The sequence below is a fragment of the Amphiura filiformis genome, chromosome 13, assembly GCF_039555335.1.
Source record: "Amphiura filiformis chromosome 13, Afil_fr2py, whole genome shotgun sequence".
Lineage (NCBI taxonomy): Eukaryota > Metazoa > Echinodermata > Ophiuroidea > Amphilepidida > Amphiuridae > Amphiura > Amphiura filiformis.
Genome location: NC_092640.1, coordinates 51,899,539 through 51,916,316, shown reverse-complemented (window position 1 = coordinate 51,916,316; position 16,778 = coordinate 51,899,539). Strand labels below are relative to the sequence as shown.

Below are 16,778 nucleotides of genomic sequence, written 5' to 3'. Positions count from 1 at the left end.
GTGAACCGACATTATTAATACATGATAGGGTCTAAAGTATCAATAAACGCACATAAAGAAAATAATACATTCAAAGTGCTTTATAAAATGAAGTTTTGATTGCGATATCCACCAAAAATCTAATTCTTACCTACAAATACTGAAATGTTACTTACGAATACAGCATAATACATGACATGTGTAATGAAGTGTCCCTACCAATGGAAATGAATTGTCAAAAACTTTAAGCGGTACCCCAGGACACTATTATTACCCATATACGGATTCATTCAACAATTATTTATTATGTAAAATTGCTGATTAACTACTTGTATATCAAAATGAAGTGGTCAAAATCTTGCTAAAAGCATCACAATTTGTTTGATCTAAGGTAATAGCATTTATTCATTTGGACGTACCATCTGAAAGAGATCTAAAACTACCATTTTATTAATTCATTACCATAATAGCAAAATTTAAACCTCTAAACTCAATATAGATATTGTTAAATCGCTCATGTTACCTACGTATACCCGGGTTTCTTCACCTTTTCATTGTATAAAGCGTTAGGTGTATGCGTATAATTCCTAATATTCTTGAAAACATATATCCTACTCGTTCTTATACAATGTGTAAATTGATTCATACTCATTTGATAAATAAAATACAGAAACTGACCTAAACTTCATTTTCAAAAATAAACTAGCATAAATTGACTAAGATCATATTGATCGCGTTATAAAAAAACAACAAATATTTTCTGGTTGAGCTAGCATTTTCCTGACACCCTGTGGTCTACATTACACGAAAAAAAGCGTTAATGGGAATATTCCATTTGTTTTAGGTTGATTAGTATTACGATAGTGAAAGCATCCTAGTGGTATTCGTAGGTAACATTGGGTTTTGATATCACATTTACTATCACACGTCCTGGATTTATTTTTCAAGATTAGTAATGGCACTTTTGGTTCCTATAAGGCCAATATGTCATCAATCAATGGGCAAAAGGAAAAAATTGTGGAGACATTTTTATTTCGGACTTTTATTTTTAGCCCGTGGACACTTTTGGTTGGATTCGACCAATTCTATTCTTTAGCAGGGCACCCCAAGTTTTGTTTTCAGTGGTTTGCGCGAAACGCCCCAAAATTGGCATTTTTAGACTAAAATGGCCAAATAATAATGAGGTTAATTTGGTCATAAACCCACAAACAGGCGTCAATAGCCTATGGGGGGGGGGTGTTGATTGTATGGAAAACCCCCCTTAGAAAATATTGGGGGACCCCCCTCCCCCAATTTCACCGGGATCTACGCCTATCATGGATGTCAGGTTCCTCTTTGGCCGCTCGCAGGCCGCACATATATCGTAAAGAAAATTTATAATCTCGTAATGACGAGAACAACCATGTAAAGAAGAGAGAAAATATTAAAATTTAATAATTTTATTTTATTGATCATTACCAATGTATCTGACCATATGATTGCATATGAATCTACATTTAGTCTTGAATTTGATATTAATTATGTGTAAAGAAACAAAATATAATCCTTACCTTGACGCTCTTCTTCACAAGTTGTTACTGTTTTGTGAGAATGTTCAACTTAACTTATTGCTTTTGGTATCTCGATGTATCAACATACTGAACTTCATGTAGCGAAAACACATTCAACATTTGCAGTACGACATGTACGACGGCGTTACATAAAATTTTGAAAAAAATCGCCCGGCAAACGCGTTATAGGAAAACAGATCCAGAAATGAAATACACTGGTCATTTTCTGTTTGGATTATGTACCATGAACACGGATAAGATATGAAACATTTGCATAAATCAACAAAATGGTGCAAAAGTTGAATTGTATGGGAATAAAGAAAATTGAATATGCATAAAATGAGAAAAAGTGCCTGTCACGATCACAAAAATGTTCATATCCACAAGCAAAAAAGCGCCAAACTCAAAAATTGGTATCATCATGATCATGTTATAATTAAATAAGTTTGTCTCAAATTTTTTGAAATTTGGTTGTTTTATATACGCCTACTATATACTACTAAAGTCTGCACAAAAAAAACTCAGCTGTTATAAATACGCCTATAGCTTCAGAACTAATAATTGTTTTCACAATATTTCAACATACAAAGGAGGAGGATTTAATTACGCGCATTTTGGTACCCCATTTGTTCAATTTGCTTCAATATTATCAACACAGCAGCGTTTTGAAAGAAAAATACCCGAATTTAAAAGTTGCAGCTATTTGTATTGATTTGAAGTCAGCGCGAAGATAATGGCGTGTTTTACGTGCCACATGCTTGTGTAATAACCATTGATGGCTGTAAACTGCAACTTTTAAATTCGGATATTTTTCTTTAAAAGCTCTGCTGTGTTGTCAATATTGAACGGCATTGGACAAATGGGGTATCAAAATGCGCGTAAATAACCCAGCATTTTCTCTATGTTGAAATATTGTGAAAACAATTATTTGTTCTGAAGCTATAGGCGTATTTATAACAGCTGAGTTTCTTTTTGTGCATCTTTATGTAGTCACATATTGAAATATTATTCTGATAAATAACACAACTTGAGATACTCTAAGATTGTCATTCTGTGTTAATACCTGTTTTTATTACTTATAGAACTGAGTACATTGTATTAAACATCTAATATTAATTATACATATCACATTTAATAAATGTTATTCTAATAATAGATAACACAAGATACATTATTAGAATAACATTTATTAAATCTTCAACGCGTGTTTTGGTCGGGTTAAATAAAGTTCATGAAAACGTTTTTAACACATTTTATATGAAAACAACAGTGTACAACAACATCTTTTAAATGTTGTCAAAACGTTATGGTAAAATATGTTTTGGCAAACAGTTTTGCAAAATATTTGGTCAGGTTAAGTAACACAATACGTACGCCCCATTTATTTTAGGTGACAGTTGGGTCACCCCTCTTTCTAGTTATCACCATATCCGATCCATCGTTTTGTACACACCTTTTATTTGGAATTGTGTTTTATCAGTTTTACCAATTGTATCAATTTTGTCATGTTTCTACCATGTTATTGAATTGAAATTTATCTTTGAATTTATCTTTTTATTATAATGCACGATAATCTTATGTAATAACGCTATATAAGTCCTGTAAGATGAGATTATAAGTTTCAAAAATGTTTTTGAATGTTATTAAAACATTTTATATCCTTTATACCCTTACGCGTCTTAAAATAGTGTCCTCAGGTAAGACACAATTAATTAGTACATGTCACATTTATGTCACGCTTCCTCCACTATTTACATTCCTCGGGCCCGTACACATTTCAACATGACAGTGATTTATACATTACACACAGAAAACATAATACATTTTAGCTCGATATTAAAAACAGTTATATCCATCAATATTCCAAGTTTGTCAAAATATATTAAGTGTACTAAACTACTACTTGCCACCTATCACATTCTTCACATGTAATAATTATGCTAAAATGGGTATCATTTCTTTGGAGTAAAATTGTACAAACTAGACAAGTACACGTGCACTATACTGAGATGTTGATGCATCTAATGCAAGAGTTCAGCAGAGGATGTGCATTAGACGCATCAACATCTCAGTACAAGTGCAATATTTTGGACAATTTCTGGAGCAACAAGTGATACGCAGTTCCCCGACGCAGTTATTAAATCCTGTGATTTTTGCTATTTTTATGACAAAATATTGTTACTAAAAATGTTGGAAATGTGAGCAAATATAAATGCATCAACCCGCAAGAAAAATGAACGCGTCTCTAACGACGCATAATCTAACAAAAACGCATAACATAACAAATTCACCTTTTCGGTAAATCCCATAAGCCTTTGCGAGTACACCTGAAAACTCATCATTTGACGTCACGTCGACTTGTCATGCGCAGTAACGATGTTCGATAAACTATGTGCGCATCGGCGTGACGTCGAATGACGAATTCTCATGTGTAGTCGCAAAGGCTTATGGGATTTACCGAAAAGGTGAATTGTGACTGTAAACCACGAATGAGCCGTAAAGTCCGCCCGGTCAATTTAGTTTTCTTTCGTGTTTAGAAATTATATATCGTAAGGTTTAAAATGGTACGGTATATCATTTTACTTCAAACGATATCCAGAAGCGGGGTTATGGTTTGTTGAACTTTGCTCCTTCAACGAAATGGTATACCTTTTTCGGTTCTAGATGTGTCTCTTTTCCCACATTGCTGGTATAAATATCAAACAGTCATAATTGGCGGTCATTTCAAATCATCCCCAAGTCAACGTGGTTCAGGGATGTCCTCTCATTGTTGGTTATACATACCTAGACAAAATACAATGCTTTGTAACCCACCACTTGAACCGGATTTAGCCAAAGCAAACAAAGACTAGAGATATTTAAGAATTCTATAGACATATAGGTAGAAGCTTATTATCCTCTTTAACAATAGGATTATTGATATGTTTAAAAGGTGTTTGACTATTACGTATAGCGCTATCAATATGAGATACCTGTAACACTAACTTTGCACTGTATCTCAGAATACAATTTGGGACATTTACGGTGTACGGTCACAATTGTTAGTTATGCGTTTTTGTTACGTCATGTGTCGTTACATGTGTCCAACAGCACCTCTGCCTTACTAGTATTCAAAATCAATGCACTCCTGCCATTTTTCTACCGTTTGCTCTGATTGGTTCTCGCTATCTATAAGAGTGTATGAAGAACAATTAAATGTTATTCTAAAAAATAACACAAACACATTTTAAAGACTTTTATAGTATACCGACGTTCAAATGTTATTAAAACGTTGAATGAAACCAAAACATGTCCATAACACGTTTGTAACGTTTTTTGTGTTTGCTGGGTTGCCACCAGTAGCGTAGCCAGCGGGGGGGGGCAGGGGGCAGAAAGAAAAAGTGCCCCTCTGACAAAACAATAAAGCCCTTTTTTAGCCGGATAATGGGCGAAAATAGTGTAAAATACCATTTTTTGGCGCGCTACGCGCGCACATCATCCCAATAAGGCCCTTTTCGGGAAGCTCGAAGACATAGTCTCTATGTATTGTATGATGCAACTGCAATTTTTTTCGTCTGTGCCCCCAAAATTTAATTTTGCCCCCCCTGACCAAGAAAGCTGGCTACGCCCCTGGTTGCCACCTGCTACTATTATGTATATAATGAACAATTAATAAATGTTATTTTAATAAATAACACAAGATATTCTAAGGCCTACATTTAATTACCGCAGTACCATCCTCCACACCCCACACCCCTCCACTTCACCAGAGTGATTATTACATCCATTATAGGACATCCTAACGAATGAGGGCATTTAACTATTAACTTTTCAGTTACATTGATTCTGTCTACTTGATTATAGTAACTGCAATCACTGATAGAAAAACTTCATACCCTATATAATCACACACATAGCCAAAGCAGCACCGACAGTTGCTCCCGTTGCTGCTACAGCAGCAGTTGCCTGTACTTGCCGGCTTTCTTTTTTACCATATCTAATGCAGTTGACAAAGTGTTCACAATTGTTAGATACCACGTCAAAAGGTCCCATCAAATCTGGCACAGCCATTACACCGTCAATTTTTTTACGTATTTCTGTTTCTGGTAAAGGCTTCGTAAAAGAATCGTCAGAATTGTCAACCTTGATCTTCTTTGGGAACTCTGCGATCTTTAGTTCTTCCAAGGAGTAGAGAGCAGAAATGTAGCGAAATGGTTTATTAGAGGAGTTAGGCCTATGGCTGGAGGAGCTGAATGAGTTGAGGGACTGAAACGGATTAGATGAAGACGATCTGGAAGAGGTTGAACCTGAAGAGGACGGGTTGGGGACTATTCCTGGCGAGAACCCAAGAAAAACGCATTCAGGTACATTCGATACGACGCCCCAGTGGGAATACAACATGGACGTGAAGGTTGTGTCTTTCAGCATCTCCATCTTGAGTCTGTCACCAATTTTGAGTTTCACGTCACCACGCTTAGCAGCAGCACACAGTGCTTGGCCACTATCGTACTCTCTAGTTTGATACCCATCTGAGGAAAAAATCAAGAATTATAATTACAATTTTATAATTATAATTATAATTATAATTATAATAACACTTATAATTATAATTATAATTATAATTATAATTATAATTATAATTATAATTATAATTATTATAATAAATAAACCATGTTGCTAGTTTTCTTGCCATTTGGGCGGGTTTTTTTTAAATTTATTGGTCAACTTTTTCCAAATTGCTCAAATCTTGTTGAAAAATCAAAATATTCTGCAGAAATAGTTTCATCTCTGTGTGATAAACGATCTTTGAGTTATATAAAAAAAGATAAAAACTAAAATTTTATGCTCCACATTTGACAACACGTTACCACTGGCATAGTTAACGAAGCATTTAAGGTCTGCCAAACTATCTTATAAAAGATTTAAACGTTTTTATGATGTTGACCCCTGTTTAGCTCCAACATAACAGGTAAACTATACTAAAGAGGTCAATCTCATTTAACTTTATTGACCTTAACACCTTTTGCAATGTTGACTCTGTAGCGAAACACTTTAGGTGGTTCAAACTATTCTTTATTTGAATATTTATCATGAGTAAATTTTGATTAATATCAGAGACTGTTCAAGGTTTAAAAAATGTGACTTTTGCCCTTTTTTGTTAAAGGGAATCTGTACCATAAACCAATCAATGGCTATATAGTTGCAGTAATAATAAAAACGACAAACAGTAAAAGTCCCAAGCTTATATACGTCCAAATAAAGGAGAAAATCTTAATTCCTTACGACGATCAGCGGTGAGTTTGCGATCCATGGCGGCTGCCATATTGATACCCGATGTATTTTTTATTACGCTGTAACGGTACCCCGATTTTGAAACCAGCGAAATCCGTGCCGCAAGCCTCGTCTCTCGTGAACTTTGGTGACACGAAGCGAATACTACCAAAGTTCACATTCAACATTCGTTCAAAAGAAAACGCGACAATTTTTACCCATAAAACTACAGAAGAACATAAAAAAATAATTTTAAGTAATATTTATGATCAACAATGTCTTTTGAGAACGAAAAGTAAAAACAGCACTAAAAACCAGAATTCGCTGTAGGGGTCGCGAATGCCATACATCAACACACGCTCGCCGTGGGTCTGTGTGAAAGGTTACACTACCGCTTGTGGCAGAAAGGATTTGCAAGCAGCTATCATGGCGGCTCCCTTGAATCGCAGAAACGAAGGATTAAAAGTGCTTTTTCTTTGTTAGGAATATTCCGAAATTCATATAGAGCGTCTGGTATGTTTAATTTAGGGGTATATAACTATATTAGCCATTGATTAGTTTATGGTACAGATTTCCTTTAATAACTCAAGAACTGTACGTTACATTATAGGTCAAACAGTCCTTTTTTCCGATTTCTTATGAGTAGAAGAAGAACTAGAAGGCTATATATTTGTACACAAATACGGCTATACCCGCATGTTGTCGGTGTACCCAAACTAACAGTCCTTATTTGCTGAGAAATATCGTCCAAAAAGTCGTCCAATTGGGTGGAAAATGTGTAAAATGTGAAAGTCCAAGCCACAAGCTTTAATTTAATATATGTTGCACTCTCGTAGCACTTAAAATAAAGAAATTGTAAAAAGTCCCCTCCCAGGGGAGTCGTCTCTCTTACTCTCCATAGATTGCTGTTGTCAGTCTCTCTTATTCACAGCGAGTCTATGCAATATGATTAGGGGAAACTATTCCAGAGGGATTTTGTAAATTAAATGGAACAGCCTTTCAGAGGGAGTATGTATATAAATCTAACGGAACCGTCTATTTTGGGGCCATTTCAGAGGGAGTATGTAAATTAAATGGAACAGCCAATGGGTATGTAATTTAAGTGGAACAGCCTTAACGCTTCACGCTGGTATTTCCAATTATTATATTATATACGGATCTGTCTGTTTAGTCCTACGTGTGTGGAGTGGGTGGGTATGTGGTTGTTACTGTTAGTAACAATATAATTCTCAGGTGCTATCTGTGTACAAATTCTGAGCCCGGAAGCTGCTTTATTTGATGAGAAACGGCCCGCCCTTTGTTTTAACATTTGGGGCCCTGGGGCCCATAATATTTGACTTTTGAGGCCCATGTACATATGTTGAAGTATATTTCTCTAGTGTTATCAGTAGACTCAAGCTGGGCACTGCAGCTGCTTTATTTACTGAGTAATGGCCGGCCCTATGTTTTAGCATTTGGGGCCCTGGGGCCCATATTATGTGGTATATGGGGCTCATATGTACATATAACAATGTAATTCTCAGGTGCAATCTGTGTACAAACTCTGAGAACTAAAGCTGCTTTAATTGATGAGAAACGGCCGGCCCTTTGTTTTAACATGTGGGGCCCTGGGGCCCATTTTTTTTTTACTTATGAGGCTCATGTACATATGTTGAAGTATAATTCTCAAGTGCTATCAGTAAACTCAAGCTGGGGATTGTAGCTGCTTTATTTACTGAGTAACGGCCGGCCCTATGTTCGATCAGCGGTGAGTTTGCGATCCATGGTGGCTGCCATATCGATACCCGATGTATTTTTTATTACGCTGTAACGGTACCCCGATTTTGAAACCAGCGAAATCCGTGCCACAAGCCTCGTCTCTCGTGAACTTTGGTGACACGAAGCGAATACTACCAAAATTCAGATTCAACATTCGTTCAAAAGAAAACGCGACAATTTTTACCCATAAAACTACAGAACATAAAAAAAGTTTATTTTAAGTAATATTTATGATCAACAATGTCTTTTGAGAACGAAAAGTAAAAACAGCACTAAAAACCAAAATTCGCTGTAGGGGTCGCGAATGCCATACAGCAACACACGCTCGCCGTGGGTCTGTGTGAAAGGTTACACTACCGCTTGTGGCAGAAAGGATTCGCAAGCAGCTATCATGGCGGCTCCCTTGAATCGCAGAAACGAAGGATTAAAAGTGTTTTTTCTTTGTTAGGAATATTCCGAAATTCATATAGAGCGTCTGGTATGTTTAATTTAGGGGTATATAACTATATTAGCCATTGATTAGTTTATGGTACAGATTTCCTTTAATAACTCAAGAACTGTACGTTACATTATAGGTCAAACAGTCCTTTTTTTTTTTTTTTATGAGTAGAAGAAGAAAAATAGGCCTATAATTTGGTGTAGTTAAACAAGATTTGAAAATTTTTTAAATTTGACTCATGTAGTTTTATGATCTTTTCCCGCAAAAGTTACGCCGACTCAATTGGCATCGTGCAAATTCTGTTTGCCTGTAAAACTGTTGGCAAAAAACCACTACTTGTGGTCCAGGACCATATAATGCTAAAACACAAAGGTCGCAAGCCTGGCAGGGCTGGGGCCACTGGCTTCTATAGCAAACATGGTGAAGGGCTTGCAACTAATGGAGTTCCAATATAGCAAGAGACACTAAATAAGTTGAAGACGGAATCAGAGTTTTGCTATTTGAGTTAACTTACCGCCGTGGTAACGATTCGGATCCGACATTATTGGTAACAGTGCTACTGGATACAGCAAAGCTAAGATAAATAATTAGGGTTATTAACATGTTAACAAAAAGTAGACAATCTACACATGATGTTTATAGTTACCATAGGCGGCGGAAGTGGGGGGGGGCGGTTCTATAGGATTATTAGGGGGGCATCCACATGGAAAATTTCGGAGACGCCCCTCCCCTAATAATCCTAATAGAAAAAAAAAATCCAGCAATATTATTATCTTGTGTATTTACTTTTTAGTCCCCCAAACCCCATGTTTTGGGCAAAAATAAGATAAATTTGCAAAGTTTTGTCGCACTTAGCAAAATTGAAATTGCATTTTTTTTGCAAATGTCACAACGCTTGAACAAAATATGCTCGTTCCTCCCCCTCCCCCATAAATTTTAAAACTTCTGCTGCCATTGGTAGTTACATGTTCATGTGTAGTCATGGGCAACATTTTGGAATATTTTCACCTTTTGCAACAAAGAAATAATTAAGAAATATAAATAAATAAATAAATAAATAAAAATAAATAAATAAATTAAATAAATAAATAAATAAATAAATAAAAATAAATAAATAAATTAATTAATTAATTAATAAATAAATAAATAAATAAATAAATCAAGAAAGAAAGAACGAAATAAAGAAAGAAAGAAAGAAAGAAAGAAAGAAAGAAAGAAAGAAAGAAAGAAAGAAAGAAAGAAAGAAAGAAAGATTTCCGTAATTAATTAATAAATAAATAAATAAATAAATAAATCAAGAAAGAAAGAACGAAATAAAGAAAGAAAGAAAGAAAGAAAGAAAGAAAGAAAGAAAGAAAGAAAGAAAGATTTCACGATAAAAGAATTACACAATATTAGGCGAGTGAAAGTCGATTCCGAGTTTATCGTCCCCCGCCCGCGTCACTTTTTGGTAACCAAAAACACCCGCGTCAAATTTTCAAAAATGCCAAAATAATTCATTATTTTCAAAGTGAGTGTTTTCACCAGTTTTAGCAATTGGAAACATATATTTTTGTTTGTAAAACATATAAATTCATAACTTGGAAGCAAAACCAGACCCTTTTCTAACTTTTCTAGTCCCTACCCATATAAAAACATGTTTATAAATAACATGTATGAGTGTGGCTTTAAATCAACACATATTTTAGGTCAATAATGAAATCTGATGAAATAATGAAAAATGAAAAATGAAAAAGTCACCTCACCAACCTGGGAAAAAAAAGGGACGATAAACTCAGAATTGACTTTCATTAGCCTTATTTCCAATCAACAAACATGGGTCTAAAACTGTACATGTACACACACCTAACACATAAAACACATCAAATGACATTCATTTTACCTTCCGTTATCTCTTGCCTTATGCTATTATATATTCTGTCAGGTCTCATGTGTACATAATAATGGATTTACATAAAAAGAAGAAAATGTGTAAATTTACTCCATGTTGATTCACTACAGACTGTTTCGCCCAAAGGCTCCTCAGGTGAATGAGAGAAATATAGAACAAACATAGAGTTATACCATCAAAGTAAGCACTTGAGAGTCATAAATTACATATCAATGAACCCATAGGTCAGATAAGTCAAGTGAGCTATAAAGCCACAAGTTCAATAGTGCATGCATTTTAAAGGAAGTTATGATTCACAATAAATGGCATTATAATATAATATAAACAGAAAAACACATAACAAAGGAACATAATCCAATAAAATTGATCATGCACTCAAAAGTCATATCAATTAAAAGTACTTGAGCCAAATAAAGTTTACAAGGCATTAAGAAGATACTTATTAGCATGACGGCATTTGCTAATTAGTTCAGATCTGCTGTTCAAGGTGGTAGATTTATCGGCTGTGATTATGAAATATTTTTCCCATAATAATGGATTTATATGCATCAAATGAATGGCAAAGGAGTAAATAATATGATAAATACTTACATTTCGATTCAAAGGACGTCGATGATTATATTTACTTCCTCCTTAAAATGGCGGCACCAAAGTGTTGCAATTGGGGAATTCCCCTTATAATAACCCAGCATCGCAGGGAAAATACTACATTCAATAGGGATTTAATGTGCACTTTAATTCTGGCACCAAACTGTGACGTTGAGTTTGAGGTTGTAGGGAAACAGCAGAAAATATTAACCGGTTAGGGACGCACCATTTGAATTCCAGGGGGTTGAAAGTTGAGGTGGGGGGGTACTTAAACATAAACAATGCGATTTATAAAGCGCCTTTTACAAAAGTAGGCAAAACGCTAAAAGAGAGAAGACAAGAAAGGAAAAAAGCTAAACAGTGGGAAAGAGGTGAGTTTTAAGGAGATTCGTGAAAGTACTAATATTTTTTTGACCTCGGACAGTGGTGGGCAACTCGCTCCAAAGGCGTGGCCCTAGATTTGCACTAGGTTTAAGGCAGGTTGATTTTCAACTTTTTTTAGATATTTGATTTGAAACAAATGGAAATATCTGTGACTTGCCATAACATTAATTATATAACTCATATATAGATTCCTGTCATCTGATTGGTTGAAAGTGCAGTCATTGAATTAACTATGCCCGCAAAATGAACTATGGACCGGTCCATGGAAATGAACAATGGACCGGTCACGTGCGTCATGATCAAACTGCGAGTTTTTCCCAGCGTAAATGATATTACGCACGCGTTAATGTTTTCACGCGCTATAATTACGCAGAAATCGCAGATTGTAATCTGTGTGCCGTTCGCATTGAAACTATTAATTTCACTTCCCAAAATCTATGCTTTTAACCAAACAGATGACAATAATCTTAAGATTTGGTATATAAAACAAATATTGACTGCTTTTTATTCGGGGCATGGTTAAAATTATAGGCCCGCGGTGATCTCAAAACCATGACTATGCCCCTCGACTACGCCTCGGGGCATAGTCATGGGTTTTGAGATCACCTTGGGCCTATAATTTTAACCATGCCCCTCATAGCAGTCAATATTTGTATACCATAAACCATGCAAAGAAAAAAATTCTACCATCAAGCATTTTTTGAGGAAATCCATTTTAATTTTCAAAAATAAGCCTGTCGAATTCAGCAGCTTTGCACCACATTTACTATGGGAAGTTTGTATGTGATATTAAGTTCCTACGTTTTAGCAACTTTTTTTGGTATCAATATTTTACATGTGAAAACTGTTTCATTCCATTGCTGTGAATAATAACCATTATTTGTTAACTAAACATATCTCGAGATTAAAAAGAGCAAATTGAACAGAATAAACGGTATTTGAGAGCTAAGACTGTGCCCTTGATGTTGATGTAAGCATCATGTCACAACAGTATTTTCTAATTGCCAAAGAGGGTGCTTTTCACTTGCACAATTTGTTTTTGAGACAGGCTGTATAACACTGTGCAAGGTTGCCGAATTCGACAGGTTTATTTTCCAAAATATATTTGGATTTCCTCAAAAATTACAGTAATTTCCACAAAAATGACTTGTTGCAATGGTGTTTCTACATGGATTCACAGATATCTCCACTTGTTTCAGACCCCAGTTCCAAAATCAACCTCCCTACTAGGTATTAACCACAGTTAGGTGGGAAGGTGTTTCTTTAGAGATAGTAGGGAAAAAAATTAGTGACAGTGGGGAAAGTTTGTTTTTTTTGCTCAAGAAGTTTTTTTCCCAAAACTTACAGCCCCCCCCCCTCAAATGGTGCGTCCCTTAATAGTTTGTACGTCAGCTGGTGGTATAGTTGAATATATTCTTGTTGCTTCGTTCGCGATTGACCAATCAATTGGCACCATTAGCTCATGAATATTGTTAGAGATGTAATAAGTTTATATAATTGCCATAATAATGGAATATTCTATTTGTCTTTTGCTAGATAGGTTTAATGTCCGTTGGTTTCAAAGATACTAAAGTAATTTTAATTTTCATCATCATTTCAAATTTTCAATATTCCAAAAACTAACAAGTACCTACGAATGGAACAAAATACAAGTCAGTAAACCCACTCAGCTAAACAGAATTCGAAAGATAACTGCATAATATATATTAATCCTGTTTAAATTTTTTTTAATTTTTATCATTAAAAAAGTATTTATTTTAATATACGCTTGTGCAAATACCTTTTTCTTTTTTGTTACATGGGTTATGGTTAGAGTTAGAGTTAAGAGTTAAGGTCAAAATCCTTCCGGCGATTGGAAATCACCGAATGCCATATCAACTCGACGTTAGTCGTTACCTGGTTCGAAACCCGGTCGAGCACTTCAGTTTTGCTTTATTATTACTGCTATTGGATACAAAATGTACTGGTAGGGGCATTTAAAAAAATCCACAATAATAAAAAGAAAGTATGTGGGGGAGAATCTATACTTTGATACGCCCAACCACAGAGAAACTTAAGCGCATATTCAGAGAGTATAATATCACAACTCACTTTAAACCAGTCAATACCATACGCCAAGCCTTAGTCCACCCCAAGGACAAGCAACCCAAAGGCAGGCAGAGTGGACTTGTATATGGTATTCAGTGCGCGGAGAGTTTCAACTGTACTGACACTTATATTGGAGAAACATCTCAACCACTTAAGGGCTGGGGTATGAACGTTTGGACAGTATTTATTGTGGGACATTAGAGCACATCAGACATATCGAATTGCATTCTGAATACGAAGAATGTCCTTCTGATATCAAATAATTTTGATTTTTTGAAATTCGCAATGTAATACACATTTTATGGCAAATCATTAAAATTGATATTTTTGATATTTAACAGTACTTGAAGTAAACTTTATAAATCTGATGATTTATACTTAAAGTGTATGTAGGTGGGATGAAAAGCCGACGATCAATTGAAAAATTTGACCTTTCGTATTGAAGATATGGATTTTTTGAGAAAATATTTTTTTTTCTCAAAAAAAAAAAAATAGGTATTTTTGGGAAAAAATCTATATCTTCAATATAAAAGGTCAAAATTTTCAATTGATCGTCGGCATTTCCTCCCAGCTACATACACTTTAAGAATATATCATTAGATTTATAAAATTTATTTCGAGGACTGTTATATATCAAAAATTTGAAAAATATCAAATTTTAATAATTTGTCATAAAATTTGTATTATATCGTGAATTTCAAAAATGAAAATTATTTGATATCAGAAAGACATGCTTCGTATTCAGAATGCAATTCGATACGTCTGAGGTGCTCTCATGTCCCACAAAAATACTGTCGAAACGCCATAAACGCTCATTCCAGATCCCTTAAGGTTATTAATTATTTTAAACTGTTGTGATGTGGTAGTTCACAGCACCTTACGTATGGTAGTGAGCTTTGGCAAAAACTGCATTGCTCAATTCATAGCGAGCGTGTAGAAGAATTAAAATATCACAGATATACTTTTATAGGTGCTGCGGTTCTTGAGTTACGTTATAAAGAGGTCTGAAACAACAACACTTTTGTAAAACCTACATAACTCATTAACAACAATAAATTAAGCAAGTTTGCAAAGTATACGATTTGTAGAATGAACTTTTGCAAAGCATCAAGGTGTTAATTTTCAATAATATATTGATCTAGATAATGAAAATCGATTTTTAGGTTGCTTCGACCAACAATACCTCGTCTACCCTTAAGAAACGGCTAAAGCAACATCAGCGCTCTAGTTCGGGCCCTGCAGAATCAGCGGTTTATACACACCTAAAAGCCAGCAAACACGAGGTGGACCTAGAGGACGTCAAAGTCCTCGACCGCGAAGCACGGTGGTACGAACGGGGAGTAAAAGAAGCCATATGGGTGCGAGCAGAACAACCATCCCTCAACCGTGGTGGAGGACTCAGAAACAACCTCTCACACGCCTGGGACAGAAACCATCAGAACTCTACCTCGCCAAATGACGTCACAGGGTAACGTCATCGGGTCTCAAGGTGTATAACATCACAACCCAGCTGAAGGTCAGTGGTACATGGTACGTGAATCTGGTTGAATAGATTGAACTTATTCCCTCACATGGAATAATAGTACATAATTTATGGACACTTTCTTTCCAGAAAAAATATGTTCTGTCGTTCTGTACCATTTAATGATCACGATTAAGACCCCTGCCATCAAAGAAACGAGGAGGGGCCGGGTGGTCATCTTTTGTACGGTTACATTACTGAAACAAACTTGTTTTTTTTGTTGTTTTTTTGGCCTAATAATAATAAATAATAATAATTTTACCTAGATTCTCTTCTCCGCTCTCTTCTCACGTAAAATAGCGCACGAAATGTCAGCTTAATGTTTACACTTTTAATCACATCAGAGTTGTAGTTTCCATACGCTAGCAAAAAAATATCATCTTGAAATCGTTCTAGGAACTATTGCATGAACGGATAAAAAATACCCTCAGTGCTGTAATCGGGGAGTTCCCCTTTATGAACCTAGCACCGCTGCAGTGACATATTCCCAGTAAACACAAAACTGTTTTTAAGATGTTTTAATATTCCCAGTAAACACAAAACTGTTTTTAAGATGTTTTAAATATGTTATATTTGGGGTTTTGGTTTAGAATAAAAACGTTTTGATAACATTAAATGTCGGGTTATATAAAGGTCATGGAAACGTTTTAAAACGTTTTTTTTTTATGAAAACACACTACAACAATATTTTTGTTATTGTAAAACATTTTTTGCAAACATTTTTGCTAAATATTTTGTGAACACTAAAATAATATTGTTAGAATATTTGCAGTAGGTTATCAACAAATGTTTTTGAATGTTATGAAAACGTTTTATACCCTTTATTATGCCCTTTATATAACCCGACGTTTAAACGTTTTCTGGCAACCTTTTCTAACCGTTTGCGAATGATGTCAAAACGTTTTGTGTTTACTGGGTTACGACAATAGGACGTGCAATTTAATGCGGGTGTCACTCTTTGACGCTGAGATTGAGGGTTGTAGGGATATAGCAGAAACTATTTACTGGTATAGGGATGCACCATTTTACTTCCAGGGGGCATTAGACAAAGTTTGGGGACATCTCCCATTCACCCGTGTGTGGCGAATTGACTACGTAATAATCACACACTCAAGGGTATAGGCCAACTGCACGTAACCACTCCTTTCGAAAGCCGTATCTTGCTAAACAAATTAATTTAGGTCAAAATATCACAATTAATATTGATTTGAATAATGTTATCTTCATATTTCATGAAAGAAAAATTAAAAACCGACTCAGGTACCGATGTAATTTTAATCAAGGGTGCACCGCCCTCAAGGGTAAATAGCCTCCATTGACTTTCTGGAC

At 35.2% G+C, this 16,778-nt stretch overlaps 1 protein-coding gene across 2 annotated transcripts; it reads right to left on the bottom strand.

Moving 5' to 3' along the window:
• Positions 1-2,586: 2,586 nt before the first annotated feature.
• Positions 2,587-15,933, bottom strand: LOC140168499 (uncharacterized). 2 transcript variants are annotated; one of them, XM_072191899.1, is made up of 4 exons: positions 11,459-11,552; positions 9,491-9,550; positions 5,405-6,037; positions 2,587-4,697 (listed from the first exon to the last, which is right to left on the bottom strand). In XM_072191899.1, exons 2-3 carry the CDS (start codon positions 9,516-9,518, stop codon positions 5,406-5,408), a joined length of 660 nt encoding a protein of 219 aa, XP_072048000.1. In that variant the 5' UTR covers positions 9,519-9,550; positions 11,459-11,552; the 3' UTR covers positions 2,587-4,697; position 5,405. The 2 variants fall into 2 exon arrangements, with proteins under 2 accessions (XP_072048000.1, XP_072048001.1); XM_072191900.1 differs by lacking the exons at positions 2,587-4,697; positions 11,459-11,552 and adding an exon at positions 15,712-15,933 and having other exon boundaries at positions 4,924-6,037.
• Between the last annotated feature and the right edge of the window lie 845 nt (positions 15,934-16,778).

Coding starts and splice junctions, on each gene's coding strand:
- LOC140168499 (XM_072191900.1), bottom strand. CDS start 9,518: ATGTCGGATCCGAATCGTTACCACGGCG. Junction 6,038..9,490: donor TCCGAATCGTTACCACGGCG/GTAAGTTAACTC, acceptor TTTTTTCCTCAG/ATGGGTATCAAACTAGAGAG.